Source organism: Haliaeetus leucocephalus, unplaced genomic scaffold, assembly GCF_000737465.1.
Source record: "Haliaeetus leucocephalus isolate CR32 unplaced genomic scaffold, Haliaeetus_leucocephalus-4.0 Scaffold973, whole genome shotgun sequence".
Taxonomy (NCBI): domain Eukaryota; kingdom Metazoa; phylum Chordata; class Aves; order Accipitriformes; family Accipitridae; genus Haliaeetus; species Haliaeetus leucocephalus.
Genome location: NW_010973409.1, coordinates 455,181 through 477,608, shown reverse-complemented (window position 1 = coordinate 477,608; position 22,428 = coordinate 455,181). Strand labels below are relative to the sequence as shown.

Genomic DNA, 22,428 nt, shown 5'->3' with positions numbered 1-22,428 from the left:
GAATCTATCTGCTCAGCAATGCTATTTTATATGTATACATCTGCCAGAGGCACTGGATGAGAGAACAGAAATGCAGTAGCAGTATTTTACAAGACAGGAGTAAGAGAAATTGGCTGCTGTTTCTGAAATGCATCCTAAGACATAAATAAAGTTTTCCAGTGTAGATATTCCCAAAAAGACAGCATGTTGGTTTGGGCTTTATTTAAATGTTGTTGGCTTTTGAGAGTTCTGTAACAATACTAAAAAATAAGAGGAATGTAAACTATAGCCTGCTGATACCTCAATGAAAGTTACACATCTACAAACAACAGACACAAAGCAAACAACTTCAAGACAGTCAATAGACTTTGGGTGAGGAGTACTGTTTATAAGGTCCTGAGAAATCTTAAAAAAGACGTAAGCATAGACTAAAAGTGTTGTCCTGCAAGCCTGGCTCAGCCAGAATTCATGGAGTTGATATTTCTTACGTGGCTGCTCTAGTGTCTCTTCCATAATATCCAGCCCACATGTTGGCTTGCATGTTCCATGCATTTTAACCACGGTGACTGATCTATGCTGAACTGGTTGGTTGAACGATTCATAGCCAAGAAACCACAGCCTTTTATTTGGAGCCCTCTACATGGACAAGGAAGCACAGAAAGCTGGAATTAGGCTTCCTGTAGAAGTCAAAATAAGAAAACTAACATTAGAGAGTGGATGGCAAAACTCAAATTTTAGGAGACAAGCACACATTTTAGGATGGCTTCCTTCAGATGTGCAAATCTGTGTTTTCTCCATTGACTTTCCCATTATATCCACTCTTTTTTTTCATGCAAAATGAAAGGTTGCTTCTGTCCACAGTCTTCGAGTGACTTTGGTTGTCTGAATAGGAGAAAACCTTGAGGAGTTGGCTCTAGGGGTATGAAGTGTGCAGCAGGATAGTCAAGCATTTTTAGAGATGGACATTCAAGTGACTACAAGAAGAGGAGCAATCTTGCTGGTTATGAACCACTCATTGCTTGTGGGCCCCTCAGGGAATGAGTGAATACACTTCCTTAGGGAAGAACCCTACCAACTTGTCATTCTCCAGGCAGGATTTTGTTGATTAGAGATAGGTTTGAGTTCATGTGGCTTGGAAGGAGACCAGTCTTTCCTGGATTTCTAAGTCGTCAGAGTCTAATAGCAGGTTGTGATCAGAAGAGAGTGATGTTGAGGTTCACATCTGACTCCAGATTTCAGGCCCTTTTGCAGAGGTTGATTTCCGTATTGGTCTGATAGGAGAATTTCAGCATCAGCCTGAAAGGGGAAGGGCAAACTTGGCTTTAGTTTGGAACTAGATGGGTTATCACAGTGGGCAAGGCCGAGCTGTATTCATGAACAACACACCAACACATGCTAGAGCAGTGTGACAGTATTAGGGAAAGTAAACTGCAGTCTAACTTTAAATCAGATGCTGAAGCATGAAAGAAAGTTTGTCCACCTGCGCAGTTTATCCAGTACCTTGAACTGCCAGAGGCATGAATAGAGAGGCACTGCACTGTCAGCCTGTATTACAAGAATTCTGGGGAGAAAATTCAAGTGTAGTCAGTTCTGGAAGTCCTCAAATCCTGTTAGCTTTTGCTATTAATTTAACCTGTTCAGAAATTAGCTGGCCCTAACTACTCAGCCTTTTGCTAGTAATTGAATTGAGGCCTACCACTCTAATTTAGAAACTTAAGGTTTGTGACCTTGCAGTGGATTGCTGCTTTCCAGATAGCTTTTTTTAAAAAAATCAAGTTGCTTGGTTTGGAGATCCCTCGTTGGAAGAAGTCCAAATATATTTTCATATGTTTGTTCCAGTGGGTGAGTCTTGGCAGAAGCTGGCATGGCCGGGGATGGCACAGGAACGAGCCCTGCCTCTCAGCAAACATAATGTGTTTGAACCAGTTCACCTAAAGACCCACCTTCATGTGGCTTTTGGCTCCAATGCTGTGGGCACTAGAGAGGACTGAGTCGTGTCTGTGGCAGAGGCATCCATCGCAACATGGCTGCCCAGTGAAACATGGAGCCGTGTGAGCTCAGAGCTGAAAGCAGTGTAGATGCTGCTATAGTCTTTGCAGTCTGAACAGCAGATGTCTTTCCCCTGAGCAGCTTGGCACCCTGCCACAGGTTTCCTGTGTGAACTTGGATGAGTCACTTCATCTCTCCCTTGATATTTGTCTTTATTGTTCATCCAGGCTTTTAGGAGCATAGATTGTCTCTTACTGGGTAGAGGGACAGTCCCTCATTATCAGGTTGTTTTGATCGTTACTGGAACCTAGATAAATCGATACAGCTATTAGTTTCTCTTCAACATGTGGTAAATAAGAGGTACTATCCAGAAAAGAGGAGCAATTTGCCATAATGATTATTATATTAATGCATATTTTATAGAACACTAGATTCAAGACCTTTCGAGTTCCTACCACACCTACTTCAGTGAGGCTTTGTTCTTCTGCATGGCTTCTGGGAGTTGTTGCAACACAAATAATTAAGAACAAGAAATGTTTACCTGGGGCTTAAAATTCAGAATGTACTGCTAGCATTCTCCACCTGAGTAAGTGCTCCCAGTGAGCTCATCATAGTCCTCCCCTCTGTGTAGGAGCTTCTTCTATACCACTAAAATCATTGGGAGTTTTGCCACTGGTTACAATGACGGTAAGATCAGAGACCTTAGGTCATGCTAGTGATGAGAAGGATGTGTGATTTGGCTGAAGAGGGAAGACTTTTCTCTCAGTCCCTCACAATGGCTCAGAAATCCATTGAAAATCTTAGCAAGAGGCCTTTTTATTTCCTTCTGGAAAAAGCATGTATATTTAATTCCCATAATAAAATATTCTAATGGTAGTAAATAGTGACGTTCTAGAAGGAAAAAATTGATTTCTCAGCTAATGGAGGAGAGAGGGGGAAATTATGAATCCCTGGTTGCCTGTATCGGTTGACTAGCAACATTTGGCCACAGAGAGCAATATGAACATAGTTTTAACACACAGGTGGCTACAAGAGAAGGGCTGTGCTATATGAAGCCCAGTATCTCCTTAAAGTGGTTCAACCTACTTTTCTAAATATATTATGAAGTGAGTCAGAGTGAAACTGTTGTAGATAGTCTGCTCCACTTCAGATAGTTGCATATTCGTTTTAGCTTTAGAAAAAAGTTTATGTTGGCATTTTCTGTTCCTTGTAGTCATGCTGGCTTTTCAAAATAGTTTTTGAACTAAACATATGTTTCCTGAAATTCATACACTGGGTCAAAAAATATCTCTTCCCTTACTGCTGCCACACACTGAAGCAGATCGTGAGTACTAACACTCTGAACCAGTAAGCAAGTAATTCTTCAATGCCTGGGTGCAGAAATGTAGCTGTTGGGTCAAAGTAAACTTCTACAAGGCAGACTGTCATTGCAAGTTCATTTGAGTTCAGGTCCCCTTGAGCTGGCCCAGGAGGACTCCAGTAGCAGATTACATGGCTGCATAGATGCCCTAGTGCATTTCCAGCTTGAGTTTCACTCACAACCTCTGGCAGACCATCCACCTTAAGTTGAAAGTCAGTTCCAGCTCTGTGTTTTATTATGTGAACAGTAATCAGATTAAGGATGACACCTAGGTTATGCCTCAGGGTAGTAAAGACAAACTTGCAAAACTCATCATGATCCATGTCATAATGATGTCACCCACCTAACGTGCATTCCCACGATGATATCCATAGTTACTTTGGCACACAGACCACGACACAACATATTGTACAGCGGGGACAGATATGTTGCCTGTGAATAAGGCAAATGGGTGACTGCAGAGTAGTTATTTCAGTGCAAACTGAACTCAGAATAAGCTTGATTCTGCAAATTACAAAGCAACTTTTGGTCCCTCAAGTCAATAGAATTTGATTTCATTTTTCAAATTCACTTTGGTTAACCTGGTCTTGACACTGTGGCACTTGTCCTGTTGTAAAGAAAATTGGTAGCTGTGAAAGATCAAAGATTTTCTCATTTAAGGTGGGAGGGAATACTTGCTGCTGATGAAAACCTTATCTTCATAATGAGCAATAACACAATCTGATAATCTCCATTATCGAGTTTTCTTCTCTTTTTTTTCCTTAAGCTGAAATTATGTCACCTGTAGACAGAAATAAGGAAAATGGATTGCAAATGCCAAACCTATGCAAATTTTGTGACATTAAAGTAACAACCTGCTCAAACCAACATCAGTGCAAGAGCAACTGCAACATCACTGCTATCTGTGAGAAGAATAGTGAAGTCTGTGTCGCTATATGGTAAGTTATTTCTTCATACAGGTGGGGAGGGGAGCACACCCTCATTCATCATTACTTAGTACTTTCCTTGATTGCTCTGATATTCAGAATGTCCCTGCTATTTCACCAGGCTTTGCTCTCTTGCTTCCAACTCATATCTCTGCTCAGCATACTGAGAGTTGCTTGAGGTTAACAACAATTCTGATATGAAATGTTCTAGGGATTTTTTTTTTCTAAAGCAGTTCTGTTCCAGCTTACGCTGTTATTGGAAAAGAGGCATGTTTTTGCTCAAACCATTAAGCTGCATCCACCCACAGCACTCAGAGTAGAAACAGATTTGAGACTCAGAGAGGATTGTGGTGGCATTTGCTGAAGAAAGACAATTCTCTCTCAGGTTTCGAAGTTAACGAGAGTATGTAGATCTATCACAGGAGGGTTATTTACCGTGTTATAGGTAGAAATACTTTCTCTTAATGGTAAAAAAAAATCTTCTGTGTATATAGTGACTCTGATGTAGGCATAGTGCTTTTTATATAGCATCTGTCTAGGTTCAAAGAAATCAAGAGTATATGAAAATGAGTTGGATTTTTTTTTAGGATTTGTTGACCCTAAACTTGCATTCCAGTCTAAAAACTGGGGGTTTGCCCTTCCATAAATGGTAAGGCAATCCTACCAAAGAAAACCAGAAACACTCTTAATGAGTTCATAAGTGGACAAAAGGAACAGAACTGAGTATTTGCAACATTGCTGCTGATTCAGGAACATAATTAGAACCACTTACAGAAAGGCATAATTAATTAATTTATTGAGGGATTAGTTGTGTCCATTGACTTGAAGAGATGTTCAGCATAATTGGAAGTAGACACTTGAAATGCAGGATCAGTACAGTGTGCTGTTCCATATTTGTCCTGTGCTCCTTTAGTAAGTGGTCAGTGCCTACTATTGCCATACAAAGTGGCTGTAGTACAATTTAAGATATATTCTGGATTTTTAATGCCAACTTATCCAAAAGGCAAAAGAGTTGAGAACTTTATTTAAAGTGCTCTTTGCCTCTGAGTCTTGTGTCAATGAATTGAAATCTGTGGACCAGGACAAAACATGGGAATATGGTCCAGATTATCAGCTGTAAATATTTCCCTGACAGCGAGGCAACACTAGCTTGCACCAGTTCTATTGTTGGTCTTGTTTTTTGTTTTTTTGGCGGGTTTTTTTGAATTATAAGGATAACTCCTTCAGTGCAGAAATTGTGCTGATTGTAGGCTTCAAAAGCAAAACAAAAAGGCCAACTCACTAGAAATTCCTCAGATTTTGAGGAAATATTTCAGTTTTAAACATAATTTCCCACAAATTTTTACTGTCTGCACAGTGACCACAAAAACCAAAAGTATGTTCTGAAGTTCACAGCAGTTCATTGAGCATTAGCCTGAATAATTCTGGGTGAGATTTTCAAAGGCACTTTTTGGAGCTTAGTGGTAATATGATACAGGAATAGCCGTACCATTGTACAAATGCCCCAGTGTGAGGAGCCCAGACACAGCCAAATTTACCCTGTTCAGGAAAGCCGAAGAAGGACATATGATACTCTTTAAATCCCATTTGAGTTCTCAAAAGAGGCAAATTTCGGGCAGGCGCAGTCCTGTCTGCTCCCTGTGTAAAATATTGCTTCTTTGATTTCAATTTTCTCCCTTTCATTTTTAGGAGACAGAATGATGAAAATGTGACATTAGAAACAATATGCCATGATCCCCAGAAAACACTGTATGGTCACATGTTGGATGACTCCAGCTCAGAGCAGTGTTTGATGAGAGAAAAGAAGGAAGATGGGGGACTGATGTTCATGTGTTCCTGTACAGGTGAAGAATGCAATGATATGCTCATGTTTCCATCAGGTAGGTTTGATAATTTACCCGGCATTCCTAAACTATACCTTGCAAGTACTATTAACTGTGTCATACCAATGGACTTTGGGATCTCATTTTGTGGAGGAAACCTTCTAGTGGCAAGAGCTATTTTGGTCTCTTCTGATCTCTTCTGAGTCTTGCAAAATCTCAACCTTTCTTTTCTATGTTCAGAGGTTATTTCTTCCTGCCAGGCTGTCTTCCTTTTGAAGTAAGTCTGATACTCAGCTCAAGACATTGCACTTAAAAGTTGATGAAAAGAAAGATGAAAGCAAGATGTTTAGAGCTGTTCTGTTGACACACCAAAATGCAACATATGCTAAGTACATTATAAAACATAAACAAGGGGCAAATGCCATATTTAAGGTCTTGCCTCTTCTAAAAGGCTGTATTGCCATAGTGTGACATCTGTATATACAGATACTACTGAGTAACTTGATAGGATGTGAATTTAAAGTCAGCTTCTCTGATGTAACTGACCATCTGCACTTCTTCTGTGGTGGGCATGAAGTAGCTAGAAGGTTCTTTCACTAGTGGATACGCTACCTCATGCTTACTATGGGACAAGGACATGTACGTGAGTTCAGTTAAACTATTGAAATCTGAATATAGGCCAAATCACAAGTGCATAACCTGTCCCCACTGTACTTCATGAATGCCTATATACACCACTGCAAATACAGTAAAGGTAGTGCAGGTGTGTGCAGTGCTGGTGGACCTCATCTTGCACACACAGATATGCATGTGTGCATGCATGCACCTCACTTTATTTTCTCCTGCCTGCTGGATCCCACAATGATTCTTTTATTGAGACTAAGTCAGGTCTCTCGCAAACAAGTGTGAGGCCTAATGTGAAGAACTTTGTGTGCACGGACATCTAAATGAGTATGGCACACAGAACCCATCCTTATCACCTCCCAAGTTCCTTAGAAAAGGATATAATCAGATCTTTGTTATCTGAGATAATGAAGGGCTGGGACACTCTTTCCACTCCTGTGAAACATGGTGTGTGACTGCACTGAGGCGGACAACTATGTGAGTGGCTTCTAGCTCTCGCTTCTCAGCCCTCCAAGAAGGCTAACTAGTTAAGGTTGCAAAACCACACCAGAGTAGCCAAGAGCAAGCTAGAAAGTCTTTGCCTCTCTTGGCCCAGGCTATCCATATCTGGTGCCACCTCCTCCCCTCTTCCTCATGCCCTCCCCATGCTTGATTTGAAACCAGACTGCTGATCCATGGTTGTATGACCTACCCTTGCTTGGGTGGGCTTTAAAGGAGTTGGAATAAATACTGGTATTGATGTGAGCACAGGTGGTAGACCCAGGACCTGATTCTAACAGATTGCCTTGATTTTGTTGAAGAGAATGTGTTCCCAGTGAAAAGGTCTTACTCTGTGTCAGCTGTCTGGAGTTTTTATACAAAGCAAACCACGCCCTTGTGGATTTTGGCTAATTTGTTATAAATTAGTCATGTTATAGCTGTTTCTCCTGGAGCTATGTAGCTGAATACAATCGCTCTGACAAATGTGTGTCTTCTATGTGTATGTTTATGAAAACTGTTCTATAAATTCAACACCAAGTGCCTTCATTCATGTCAACTCTGCAGCCCCCCTCACCCTTCTAGAGCAGCCTAAAAGCAGCTGTAGTATAAATTAAAACCCAGTCTTTTTACCCTGATTTCTTTCACTCTGGAGCGGAGCATTTCCTTCTAGGTCATGTGCTGTAAGCACTCTAGGTGACTCCTGAAAACTGTGCCCTGCATTCACGTGTAGTAAGTGAATAACTACAGATAAAAATTAATGTAAAATTTCAGTTTGTAACATTTCCAGTTCATTCACGAGCCCAAGCATTAACTCCAGTTAGGAGCGGGGAGAGCTGAGGCTTTGTCATTCCTTTTTTATTGTTGTGGATTAGTGTTTCTTTTAAATGAAAACAGCCCCTTTGGGTTGCTTGCCTGGTTAGCCATGGCAGGAAGACAAACGATTTTTACAGTATCAGACATGCGGTTTCCTGTCTGTGTTTAACTTTGAGCAGAACATCACAGCCAGCTGGTCCACGGCTCCTCCAGACAACTAGATAATAGCCTGTAATAATTTTGCCTTTGGAATGACTGTCATTCACATCTATTCTGTACACCTCTTGCCTTTTTTTCTCTCTCCATTTCTTATACACCAGAGCAAGAATTTTTGCAGTGTTTTTGCACATCCTGTAGTTTTAGAGAGTTGACAAAAGCTAGTCTAAAAAAGCCTGATCAAAAAGTGATTGATTGTACTCATTTATTAGCAGAAACTGAGATGATAAAAAAGATTGTAATTTTTCACCTGATAATCACAGCCTTTCCTTTCAAGCTATTGGTATAAATGATCAGTGTTCTAGCTCCTCTTCCTCCTGGGTGCACACTTAATACAGACCAGATTTAGTTTGTTCCTGGTGTTTTTAAGGTAAGAAACAAAATTGTCGGTAAGGCAACAAGTTCTAATTTCCACCAGAGGTTAGTCACTATGTTCCAGTGATTCACAGCTGAGCTGTTATTGCTTACAGAAGAATTGGTTTATAGCACTGTTGGCTTGTATCACTTTTGACTGTGAAGAGTAAATCTCCTTAGTCCATTTTTAGACACAAACATCTAAAGGTTTTGGGTAGTGGTGTTACCAATTAATGTGTATAATATGATTGAAATAACCAGGGAGCTGGTAAAGTCCGTGTACAGCCCCCATCAGTTAATATTTAAAACAGGGAAACAATAACTAGACATGATTTTAGGGTTTAGGAATAAACTATTAGACAATGGGGCTATGTAGATAGGTAGAATGCTTATGTCAGAAAAGAGGATAGATTGTGGCCTGATCAACAAACCTTGAAGAACCGCTTGGAACTCCCAAGACAGAGTAAGAAGTAAGTAAAAGGTAATTCCTACAGGGGGAGATCACAACCACCGACTCATTGACCACCTACTCAAATGATACCACCTACTCAAAAGAAGACAATGAAGGAAGAAGATAGAGTCTGCACACTAATTTACATGAGAGGCGAAGAAGAAAGAACCAATCATTTAGGGAAATAATAATGAATATGTATTACTTAAGTATATAAATGTGGGAATTTTTGAGACAAGGGTGTGCTGTCCTTAGACAGGCACCCATTCATGCGCATCAATGAAATTAGAGTGAAAATACCTCGACTCTGTGTGTTATTGGCTTGCACACTGGGTAAACAAACCCCATTTGTGGGACAACAGTTTTCTGGTGACCCAGATGGGACCTTGCTGACAGCCTTGCTCGGATCATCTTGCCGCACCCAACGGGGAGAAAAGAACTGAGTGGACTCCAGCACGCACTGTCCTGTTGAGCGGGGATTCCATCACCTCCTCTCCTGCTGTTGGGCGGTAAGCGACACAATGGTGCAAAGCTATTTAAAAGAGGTATTTTTTTTTTTTTTTTAGAAAATGAGGGAGAGGAAAACTACTTAGAATCAGTGGGCATTTGGATCCTGCATAAGACGTATCAAGGAGGATACGCAACAGAAGACGAAGGGAGATGTCCCTCGTAAACTGTTTTCGGTACCAAAATGGATGCTACTGCTTCTCAGAAAGTGCCCTCCTGCTCTCCCTTAGGATGCATCCTAAAGAATTGGAATAAATTTGGTGGGGATCCCCTGACAAAAGATAAATTAAACCGTTATTGTAATCAGTGGTGGCCACAATACCAATTAGAGGACGGTGAGAAGTGGCCAGAAAATGGATCTTTGAAATATAATATGCATAGGACTGAAAAATGGGATGAGGTACCTTATGTTGATTTATTCTTTACTTTGAGGAATCATTGGAATGTTCAAAAAAAAATGTGGCTTAGTAGATTCTAAACATCAAATTGATATATATGCATTAAAAAAAAAAAAGAAAAAGGAACTAAATCTTGTTGTACAGGATGTAGGGGTAAAAAAACTGAGACTGGAGAAAATGAAGAGGATGTACAATTACTAGTATACCCCTCTAATAATTCAGAGGCAAATAGTTTGAGTGATGAAGAAAGTGATAATATGAGTCCAGTCTCAGGAAGAAGGAGACAACAGAAACCTATACTGCAGGCTCCCCTTAGACAAGCGGTGGGACCAGAAGGAACACCAGTACGTGTACATGTACCATTTACCACCTCTGATTTGTTAAATTGGAAACAGGTGATTGGATCATATTGAAGCAATCCTGAAAGGATGCATAGTACTAACAAAACTGTGATGATGACTCATAACCCTGATTGAAGAGATATACAGGCCCTTTTAGAATATTTGTTCACTACTGAAGAAAGAAGAACAGTTTTAGAAAAAGCTGGGAAAGGAATGACCCAACAGCATGGCAGGGTGCCTAATATGGACATTTACCTCCCAAAAGAAGATCTTCATTGGGACCCTAATATGGGGGGAGAAATGAAAAGGCTAAAAGAGTACCAAAAATTTATTTTATATGGTATTCAACACAGTGTACAGAAACCTAAAAATTTATCCAAATTATATGAAATAAGACAAAGGGATAAAGAGACCCCTTCTGCTTTCTATGAGAGATTGTGCAAACTGACACAAAAATGGACTGATTTAGATCCAGAAAATCCCAGCAATTTGAGTTGTTTAACATGTTGTTTATTGGTCAAGCTGCAACAGATATTAGAAGAAAATTGCAAAAAGTAGAAGGGGCAGATAGAATGACAATTTCACAGTTATTATCCATTACATATAAAGTATATAATAATCGAGATGAGGAGGCTGAGAAGGAAAAACGAGGATGGGCCAAAATTCAGGCATCCCTAGTAGCTGCCCTAAATGATGGGAGAAGTAGATGGTAAGGAAGAGGACGTGGAAGAGGTGGATTTCAAGGAAGGGGAAGAGGACAGGAAAGTTATGATAGAGAAAATTACAATGTCCCTTTAGGAACAAATCAATGTGCATATTGTAGACAGGAAGGACATCGGAAAAAGGAATGCCCTAATCTCTCTAATGATAAGGGAAAAAGGAAGGAAGAGGCTATTAAAGTACTGACAAAAATCGGGTTAGACTGAAGGGGACTGGAAGAATGTATTAAAATCTCCCCAGCCAATCCTCTGGTTCCAGTTAAGCTGGGGAATGAGATAATAGATTTTTTAGTTGATAGTGGAGCCACACATTCTGTAGTAACTAGTTGTAATGGACCCTTAAGTAAAACTAAAATAAATATTTTTGGTGCGACAGGGAAAAAGACCTTAAGACTGTTTAAAACCTAGGAAGTATTCAACTGGTAATACTAAATTAACTCATGAATTTCTCTATATGCCAGAATGCCCTTTACTACTGCTTGGACAAGACATACTTTATAAGTTAAATGCACAACTAACCTTTTCTGAAGACTCTGTTCAGTTGCATATGCCTGCAGAGACAGCTTGGAAAGCCCAGATGTGTTTAATAACTTAAGAAAATCCTGATGAAGAAATTAATATTCCAGAAGTACTAAAAGCAGTTACACCTTTGGTACGGGCATTGAAGATACTTGGACGAGCAAAGAATGTGATTCCAGTAAATACTGAACTTAAACCGGGACCCCAGCCGGTAAGAAAAAGACAATATCCTATTAAACCAGAAGCCAAAAGGGCTTAGAACCTATGATAAGCTCCTTTTTGGAATATGGACTGTACAAAATATAACACTCCAATTTTACCTGTAAAGAAACCTCATTCTTCAGAATATAGGCTGGTACAGGATTTACGAGAAATTAATACGACAGTAATACTTATTTTACAGTGTTGGGCCTAAAAGATGCTTTCTTTTGTATTCCTGTGGATAAGCAAAGCCAGATCATCTTTGCCTTCAAATGGGAAAATCCAACTACAGGGCGAAAGACGCAACTATGTTGGACTGTTCTTCCCCAAAGATTCAAGAATAGCCCCACCTTGTTCAGTAACATACTGGCTAAAGAGCTGGAACAATGGCAAAGTGGTAATGATGCTGCGGCATTGTTGCAATATTGGTTCTGATAGTTATGAGGCATGCTTGGAAGCCACCATTAGTTTGCTTAACTTCCTGGGCCTGGTGGGATATCGATTTTCTAAGAAAAAGACACAGATTGGAAAAGAAGAGGTCCAATACATGGGGTTTGAAATTATGAAAGGACAAAGAGAATTAAATAATGAAAGGAAGGAAGCGATTTGTAGGATTGCCGTGCCTACATCAAAAAGACAATTAAGAGGATTTCTGGAAATGGCTGGGTAGTGTTGTTTATGGATCCCCGATTTTGGACTAGTTGCCAAACCATTGTATGCCACCATAAAGATCCTTGAATGGACACCAGAATATAGAAAAAGTTTTGATGAAATTAAGAGAAAGCTTATGGAAGCCCCTGCCTTAGGACTTCCAAATTTAAGAAAGCACTTTTATTTGTATGTACATGAAAGACAGCATGTGGCACTAGTTTTGACACAAAAACTGGGAAGCTGGAAAAGACCAGTAGGATACTTTTCCAAGCAATTAGATAAAGTCAGCAAAGGATGGCCAGCCTGCCTGAGGGCAGTAGCAGCTACTGTAACATTGATTGAAGAATTTTGGAAATTAACATTAGGCCAACCAATTACTGTGTTTGTATCACATGCCATGTCATTTCTCCTCAAAAACAAAGGATGTCATTGGATATCACCAAGCAGGTTAGCTAAATATCAAGCTGTGTTACTGGAACAAGATGATGTAGCAATTTCAGTGACTTCTGCTCTGAATTCTGCTACTTTACTCCCGATTTCTGAACCCACCGAATTGCATCATGACTCTTTGACTACTATTGAACAGGTGTATTCCGGTAGACCTGACCTGTGGGATGAACCCTTGCCTGATGCGGAGTTGGAGCTGTTCATTGATGGAAGCAGTTTTGTTTTGAAAGGAAAGCAAGAAGCTGGATATGCTGTGGCAACATCTACTCAGACTTCAGAAGCTAAATCTCTGCCTAATAATACTTCTGCCCAAAAGGCAGAATTGGTAGAACTAACACAAACCTTGGAACTTGGCCAAGGAAAAAGTGAATATCTATACTGATTCTAAATAACCTTTTGGAGTGGTCTGTGCACATGGAGAGATTTGAAAAGAAGGAGAACTTCTAAGCTCGCAAAGAACCCCAATTAAACAAGGAGAAGAAATAATGAAACTTTTACAGGCAGTTCTTCAACCCAAGGAAGTTGCAGTAATACATTGTAAAGCCCATCAAAGAGGGAACAGTGAAATAGAGAAATTGAAAAGCAGATCAGGTGGCGAAAGAAGCAACTCTAAGTCAAAATTTGAAGGAGCCTTAATTCCAGCACCTCATTTAGAATTATCACTTCCACAATATACTGAGAGAGAACATCAATCAGCAGAACAATTAGATTGTTCTAAAAATGATCAGAGATGGTGGGTGACACCTTTAAGATTCTTGCTAGTTTCTATAAAGATGATGGAAATTCTGCTTAAAAGATTGCATCAGGAAACACATTAAGGGGGAGATGCATTAATATTGACTGCCAAAAAAGATATGTTGTAGGACCAAAAATGCAAAATCTAACAGATATAATAGTTAAAATATGTGCTATTTCTTGTGCTAATAATCCAGAAATTACCAAGAGGGTTATAGGCGGAGTTGTGAAACAAGGAATAACTCCTGGGGAATACTGGCAAATAGATTTTACAGAACTACCAAGATGTAATTTATACAAATACTTACTGGTGATACTAAATACCTTTCTGGTTGGCCAGAGGCATTTCCATGTCGTACCAACAAGGCTACAGAAGTAATTAAGGCCTTATTAAAAGAAATTATCGCTAGGTTTGGTATTTCAGAAAGAATTTCTTCTAATAAAGGACCCCATTTTATTGTAGAAATAGTACAGGGAGTTTCTAGATTTTGGGGTATTTAATGAAATTTACATACCCCTTGGAATCCAGAGTCCAATGGCAAAGTAATCATGTAGAAATATGAGAAAGGCAACGGAGACAGGGTAGTTAAATAAAATCCTGCATGGGTTTGGATTCTCCCAGACTGGATGATTACAAAGCTTACTACAGAATCTAATCATTTGGGTTATTATAGTGATTTTTCTTTGTATTTTGTTTGGATGTCTTAAGAGTATCATCATGAGACAGGTATCTCAGTCGTATGTATTAATGATAAGAGATAGAAAATGAGACTTGTTGATGTTAAAACTTCCCAAGTCTTAAAGGGGGGAAAATTGTTATTAATGTGTATAATATGATTGAAATAACCAGGGAGCTGGTAAAGTCCGTGTACAGCCCCCATCAGTTAATATTTAAAACAGGGAAACAATAACTAGACATGATTTTAGGGTTTAGGAATAAACTATTAGACAATGGGGCTTTGTAGATAGGTAGAATGCTTATGTCAGAAAAGAGAATAGATTGTGGCCTGATCAACAAACCTTGAAGAACCGCTTGGAACTCCCAAGACAGAGTAAGAAGTAAGTAAAAGGTAATTCCTACAGGGGGAGATCACAACCACCGACTCATTGACCACCTACTCAAATGATACCACCTACTCAAAAGAAGACAATGAGGGAAGAAGATAGAGTCTGCACACTAATTTACATGAGAGGCGAAGAAGAAAGAACCAATCATTTAGGGAAATAATAATGAATATGTATTACTTAAGTATATAAATGTGGGAATTTTTGAGACAAGGGTGTGCTGTCCTTAGACAGGCACCCATTCATGCGCATCAATGAAATTAGAGTGAAAATACCTCGACTCTGTGTGTTATTGGCTTGCACACTGGGTAAACAAACCCCATTTGTGGGACAACAGTGGGAGGTGTTGTGACTCACCCAGGGGTGGCTTTGGAAATGTTTGAAGTAGTGACATCCAAATCAAATGCCTGTTTCTTGTGTGGACTCTCATTTAAATTGGCAATCTGCAAGATAAGCAAGACACAGTCAGACATGTGCCTAAACATGCCTGTAAGTTCTGCTGTGTCAGGGGGACTTCTGACCCTGATTCAGATCCCTGGCATTTCAGGCCATGGGCAGCTGGTGGAAAACACTGTGTACAGAATCACTCCAAACAATGTTCTGTAGTTCTTGGAGAAATAATATGCAGGAGACAGGTGGCCATTGCAAATCTGAGTACTCCGTGTTTATTTTTTATTCCCTCTTTTTTGCCAAACAAAATTGTGGGTGACTGGCAAGCAGCTTACACCCCTGTGGTGGAAAAATGCTTCTCACAGCAAAACTCAATGCCAGTCTGTTTTAATTATTATTTATTCAAATGTCTAATGTCAGTGTTACCAAAAGGCAAAGCCAGGGAGCAAAACCACTGGAAAAGATTAAACAAAATTGGGGGAAAAAAGGCTCTGGCTGGTTAGAAGTTGGCTAGGTGGCAGACAGAGGCCTGGTCCGGCTGTCATGGAAAAGATGAGTGCAGGACTGGACTATCAGGGGTTTTTCCTCCCTGATGTCTAGATGTGTCTGGTGGATCTTCTGCACCTTGCTTTGCCTTCTTATGTTTTGATCTGTTGTGATGAACCAGGTCTGTCTATAGCTGTTTGTACAGTTCCACGCCTCCCTTGGTGTTTGGGCAGCTTTGTTCCTCAGCCTTCCATTTGCCACACCATCTCCCAGCCTCTATTCATCAGCCAGTGCGAGGATGACAAATGCCTAGCAAAGTTCTTCTTTATTAAGAATCCTAAGCTATTTGGCTAAGGTCATGGCTTGTTTACCCAAAGGGACCAAGTAGGACTGTGCTCTTTGCAGCCTCACGTCTGACCCATTCTCCGTGCGCAGAGATGACCACACATTCATTGTAGCTGAGGAAATGGGATACCTGCATGTTACACAGTGCACGACCTACCTGCTATGCAGTGCAACTTCTTCCTATTGTGCAGGCTCATTCAGACACATTGATTCAGCAGTGTGCAAAAGGGTGACCCCTGCACTGGAGACTGCAGACAGGAAAGCAAATCCTTTAAGTACTGTTGTTGTTATATATGCAGTTGTTATCGTGGGCATCAGGTTCAAATCCAAGCAGAAATGCAGAGATCTCAGCATTTGGAAGTAGGATTTGCAGACCTGTAGCACAGCTCTGTTGTGTGGTTTAGAGTTGTTTCATTCTGATAACTTGCATGGTGATCATCTTTCATCCTCACCTGTCTTGCCATGCTATGCAGATCTCCATGCAGCTTGCAACCAACGTGTCTGTGGGATTGTTCAGGTTGACTGTGTTTATTACTCCTGTACTGCAAGATGAGGTCATTACTTTGGGCATTCCCACCACACCCGGTCATAATATGGGAGAAACCTTTAACAGCAACAATGTATACAAATTTTAATGATTATCTGAATCATTCAGTGACAGAGATGACTGACAGGTCAACAAGGGTTCATGAGAGTAATGAAGCTAATTGGGGAAGTGTGTCAGAGGAGGGGAGGGTGTTGTGCTGCTAATAATCTTCTCATTGATCATGGTTTTACTGAGTTTACTAATAGAGAGCGTAAGAGATGTATTTGATTAATCAACTGTGGCTGAGTCATTTGCCTGAATGAATTACAGCCTATGGATTGCAGTGTGTCAAGTGCTGTGATTGCTCACTGTGTACGGTTGTTACCTGGGAGACCTGGTATTGTTCTGCTGCCTGAACCACCAAAAGCATGCCTGTGTGATGCCTTGTCCTGTGCCCAGATCACAGGAGATATGGATAATGTTTTAGAGTTTCCTTAACTTGATATCTCTCACTTGTCTCTAACATGTTGCCCCTGTCTTTTCCTTTCTTTCTCTCCTCTTCCTCTCCTTACTAGAGTCAAAGCGTTAGTGATTTTACTTGCCTACATAGGAGGATCTCAGACTTAAGAACAAACTTAAGATCTGTGCACAAACAGCCGCCAGGCCATAAATACTCATGTGATGAGTTGTCCAGTGCTCAAGGAACAGCAGAAGGGAGATGATTACAGCTGGACTGCTTCCAAGTGGATTTTAACAAAGGCTTTCATTAATCTGTTTTTCTGTTATCCAACTAACATGTTCAGAAGGTAACTGTCTTCCAGCTGCCCCATAAAAGAGGTCAGTAGCATTACATAACGTTGCACAGAGCCTCTCACTGCTTGTATATTGGCATTGTTCTCATGGTTTCCTCTTAGGTATTTGCAGCCACAGAGTCCCACCCAATGCCTGCAGCTGTATGTAACCAAAGGAGAGGCTGTCTAATACTGAATGTCTGATTCACTCAGTGGGATAGAAAGGAAATAGAATGGAAAGAGGCAAAAGAAGCCAAAATTTTGTTTTGCTCTGCATTATTTATATTGTTTGCTTCCTAGGAAAATAACCATGCAGAGCTCAGTTACAGATTTGTGTAAAAACAAACTAGGCAGAGCTCTTCCAGTCTGGTTGGCATATTTGTTACAATTTGCATCACTTGAGAGCTTAATAAGTGTGGGAATGTGGCCAACCTTTTATCAGGTTGTCATGGAAGAGACTTTAATAATTACAGACAGAAACAAACTGTAACTAACACTGGCAACATAATATTTTGGGAAAGGTTGGAGGGGTGAAACTCAGGCTGAGAATAAAAATAGTGGTTAATGTGTGGCATCTGTTGGAACATACTGAAACTGGAGAGATTGATTTGTTCCAGAAAACCACCAGCAAACAGCAGCAGACGCTGAGTTGTATAACTGAGGCATGTATCACAGAAACACAGCCACATCATGTAAAGTTAGAATATGTTGGCTTTCATATCGCTGAGTAGGAAAGTTCAGCTATAAAAGTCAAAATGTGTGAAATATGCCATGTACGCACAGTGAAGTGACCTGTTAGAGTGGGAGAGATAAGAAGGGAATGCATCCAGGGGTGGGAGATTTTAAACAAATGGGTGCTGTGCCAGCAAACCAAGGAATTACACTTTCTAGCCAGCAGTGAGGGAATAAAACAGCAACAAACTATTTGTTCTTTGAGCTTAAGAGTTTCTTAAACCTCCTGGGTGCTGAATAGCATACTTGGCAATCAGTTGAAAAATGAAATTCTGCTTACAATAGGTAAAATATCCATTACATCATTGCTGCCCAGCCTTTTCACTGAAGTAAGCCACCCAGAGGCTATCAAATTGCCTGCTTCTTGCTCCCGTGACTAAGATGCAGCCATTCCCACTGGGTCATGGATGCATATGCATGACTCTTCCAACAAGTAACACATATAACTGAGTCATGTAACTGGGGATTTCCCCCGGGCATAACAGAGAGTCCTGATCACTAGACTGTGGGTAGTCATGTGCCAAGGGCAAAACTGTTGGCCCCCAGGGGAGAGCAGCAGTGAGTATGCCACAGGTCTCCAAACCTGCTCATATTTTTGCCTTTACTACCTGTCAGGAGAAGCGGTAAGTGGTGGCACTGGGGAATGGCCTGCATTAAGTGCTCTGAGGGCTGGGTCTGGTTTGCCAGCCATATGTTGACTGCAGAGCAACATTCAGGCTGGCAAATAACCAAAAGGTCAAGTGACTGAATTCCCACACCTTTGAGCAAACATCCTTAGGGCCCAAATTCTGAGCCATGCGGATGGCAGTGCTTTAGAAGGACAGCTTTAGAAACAGGCTCTAGAGATGGCTTTACCTTGTTCCTTCTACTATTTGAGCCCCTGTAGCAGGCCAGGCAGACCTGCCAACTACCAGAGCTAGTGCCTCTTCAGGAGGCTGCTTCAGCACATACTATGTATTGGATACCCTGGCAATATCCTCTTTAGACTGAAAGATGAAGACATACAACTCAAACACAAGTTACTGGCCTTGACAGACTCAGTCTACCTAGTCCAAAAAAACTCTTGTCAAATTCAGGAACTGGCTGCAGGAATTTAACTTTCAGGAAAGTCTACAAGAAATGTCAGGGTTTATTTTCCACTGGATAGCAAGATAGAGTCCACTCTGGTTTTAAAATCTAGTAATCTCTGTCTTCTGCCATCAGATGGTTCAGCACAGAGCTGAGGGAGGGGTGGAACTGATTTCCTGCCCCACAAAACTATTAAGGTGAAAAAAAATTCTTCATCTCCAGCAAGGATGGAAAATTAAAATGTTTCCAAGAAACTGTCAAGATAAAAAAATGAAGGTTAGTTTGAGGTGCAGCATTTGAGTTTGATTATTTCCAAGTATTTTGTGTCAGGATCAACCATTGTCATAAGGAAAAAGCCCCCCCCAATAAAAAAATCTCCCTCACCCCCATCCACAAAGCCCCCAAAAAACCAAAAAACAATGCCTGTAAAATTAACAGAAGTTTTTAAACACAAAAGTTGGACCAACTTTCAGACCACTTTTGTCCTAAAGATAGGGGTTTCAGGGAAAAGTACAGGAATGTCAGAAGCAGAGTTTCTGTTTTGAAAATCAGCATTTCCCATCTAAAAATGTTTTGCTGAAGATTTCCAAGCCATTTTAATTCTAAAAAGACCAAAATCAGGAAGGTACATGAGACACTGATCAACCGAATTTCATTGTCACTTGAAGATTCTTCAACAGAGATAAACTAAATTACCCCAAACAGCTGCTCAGAGTGAAACTTCATTCCACTGAAAATGAAGCATTTTATGGAATTAGTTTTCATCCAGAAAGTAGCACTAAAGAGATGAGCAGACTTTTCTTTATTTTATTGCCTAGTGTCTTGCCCAGAAATCGGTACATATGTAAGGCTCAAACTCACATTTTGCTTGATTCAGAATAATCGGAGATGAAAAGCTCTTCCCTGAATCAAACAGAGCAGAACTTGAACTTGGAGCTCCCATAACCCAGACTAGTCCCCTCACTGGTCGGGATTCAGCACTCACATGTCTTGGCAAATTGAAATATTTGAACAGAATTCTGTTTATGCAAAAACATTCAAAAAGTGTTAGTTTTCATTCCAGTGTGGAATTAAAACCAAACTTTGAAACCTCAGAACTGCTGCAAAATGGAGTTGTCCTCCAGTCAGCTCAAAGGGCTGCTTTGTATCTCAAGAGCTTGCAAAATAACTGGATCACTGTCCCAGGTCTGGGCCCATATTTAGTCACTGTGTGTTTCTGGGGGTTTTTAAGACACTAGACAAACTTGCAGTACATCTGTGTCGATATGTTTAACCTGAGTTCTGCCAATATCAAATAAATTCTTGCCCTGCTGTGCGGCTTTGATTAGCAGTTGAATAGGCAGTAACTTTAGAACTTGCACAAGCAGCAAACAGCACCAAAGTAGTTCTGCTGGTACTGGCTGGGCATTCCTGCTACCCTGGGCATTAAAGTGCAGGTCCTAATTTTAATGCCATTGTTTTATTTCTTGTTTCCAAAGTTCAGCGACACTGAAGTTCAATCAAAGGCACCCGATCCAACCTAAAGGATTTGCACGCAAAGCAATGTTGTGCTTTGAAGCTTCCTGACTGAACAGAGGCTGTACAGCATTTCCATTTTCCTTGGCACCTGAGCCCTATTCCCTAAGGGCTTAGGTAGTGTTAAGGGTTGTGCAGATGGCTTGTGCTTAGTTCAAACCGCATACAGGAAGGTTTCTTTTAGCTCAACTTCTCTATTGTTATGCTATATTAATAGGCTCTTTTGAAGCTTAAGAAAGGACTAATCTGCCTAAATAATAGTTCTGGGTGGGGAAAGTTATTTAGAAGCACGTTTGCAAAACCTGAAAGGCTGTTTCTTTTAACCATTTCCTTGCCTGCCTGTGCTGCCAGGTTTTGCTCATTGCAGTGCTCAGAAAGAGGAAGCAGCACTCCCATTTTTGAAATTGTGGGGTTTGAGTCATAGGTATTTATTTATAAGCAAATGAACATATTTATTCTTAGATTCCTGTAGTCAAGCCAGAAGATGTTGGCTAGCCACTATGCAAACATACAGATATGCTCTGAATTTTGATCCTGCCCTGACTTTGTACACAAAATCAACAGAGAGGTACCCCAACCTCAGCTTGTGCTGGAAGGGCTGATTTTGTTCTGCTCGTATCAGCAGTCAAAATCAAAGGCAGTTCCAGAATTGCCTTGCTTGGACCAGCCCTCAGAGCCACCAGCTCTTTGCTGCTGCTGTCCCCTTTAATTCTGCTGGCAGGCAGCTCAGTGCCCTCCTAAGCTCAGGGTTCAGCCTTGTCAGTCCTGACACTCAGTTCTCCCTGTTGAGTGCCCATCCTTGCACTTCGCAAGAGTTGTGTGGGACTTGTCTAGTGTCTTAAAAACTGAAAATGAGCATACCCTTCATCCGTGCTGCTTTAGGGAGGGGCTGTGCAGCTGTATATTTTTCACCCCTTGCCTCTCTACTTCCTCCAAGGGACAGTGCCAAAGCGGATGTGTCACTTTGCAGCAGGGGGGCAGGACCATACAGCCCTCAGGGGAAGTGGCCAAACTGCTCAGCTTCTGCTTTGATTAAAATTTTTTTTCATTCTTTTTCAAGTGACATTTGGAACATCAACAGCTTCTCCCTTCCACCCAGAAATCCCCCTGCACCACAAGCAGAGCTTTCTCTTGTGTAAAAAGAGGAAGAGCCAAAGGGGCTGTGAAGTCTGCTGGAGGCAGTAGCCCAAAATAATACAGCCTGCTCTAGGGCACTATAGGAATGATCAGAGACCCTCACACAGGTAGCCATAACAGTCAAGGAGTGGCGGCTTTGCATGAGTTTTTTTCTCAGAGATGAACATGCACCCAGCTACCTCCAACTGCTTGGACTGATGGGGAGAAATTTCACAGAGAACTAATACATCTTGGGATTTTTGTTCCTCATTTAGAAAGACATTTGTATTTCAAATATCTGGGCTACATATAAACCCCTGTGGTAAAGAAAAAGGGCTCTAAAGAGGCACATTCATCTTTGTTAAAAAGTATACCATATGATATAGATGACATACTACTCAGTTCCAAGAGCAGAGTCCAAACTTCAAGCATGCTTTTCTATGGTCAAGAAAAAAACAAAACAAACAAACAAACCAAAACAGAAGCCCAAACATTCATCAAAACTATTTTATCTGATTGTTACAGATCATAGTTGCATTCATGCAGTTGTGGCCTGCTCGCAGCCAAAACTCCGAAACAGCCATCCCACAATGTAGTCAGTTCTCCTCCACCAGGGTGTTTCCCAAGTTTCTTTATAAAGCAGATTTTCTGAGATCGAAGAATGCACATGAGCATAAGCAATGCAAATCTTCTATTTACTGACAGTGACATTGGACTTTCTAAATATATTCCTCCAGTAAGGGTCATTAAAAAAATGGAAGTTTTTTCCCCTCTTCAACATCTTAAGAAGCAGAAGGGGTACCTGTAATCTGTGATGAACTTTTAAGTATGTTTTTTATTTAAAATTTAGAAAGGTTAACT

General features: G+C 40.7%; 1 protein-coding gene across 1 annotated transcript in view; it reads left to right on the top strand.

Moving 5' to 3' along the window:
- Positions 1-4,102: 4,102 nt before the first annotated feature.
- TGFBR2 (transforming growth factor, beta receptor II (70/80kDa)) overlaps positions 4,103-22,428 on the top strand; it is a 36,654-nt gene continuing 18,328 nt past the window's right edge. Inside the window, exons 1-2 of the mRNA XM_010584320.1 lie at positions 4,103-4,266; positions 5,944-6,134. Coding sequence (XP_010582622.1) covers positions 4,103-4,266; positions 5,944-6,134 — 355 coding nt within the window. The remainder of the gene's footprint in view (positions 4,267-5,943; positions 6,135-22,428) is intronic.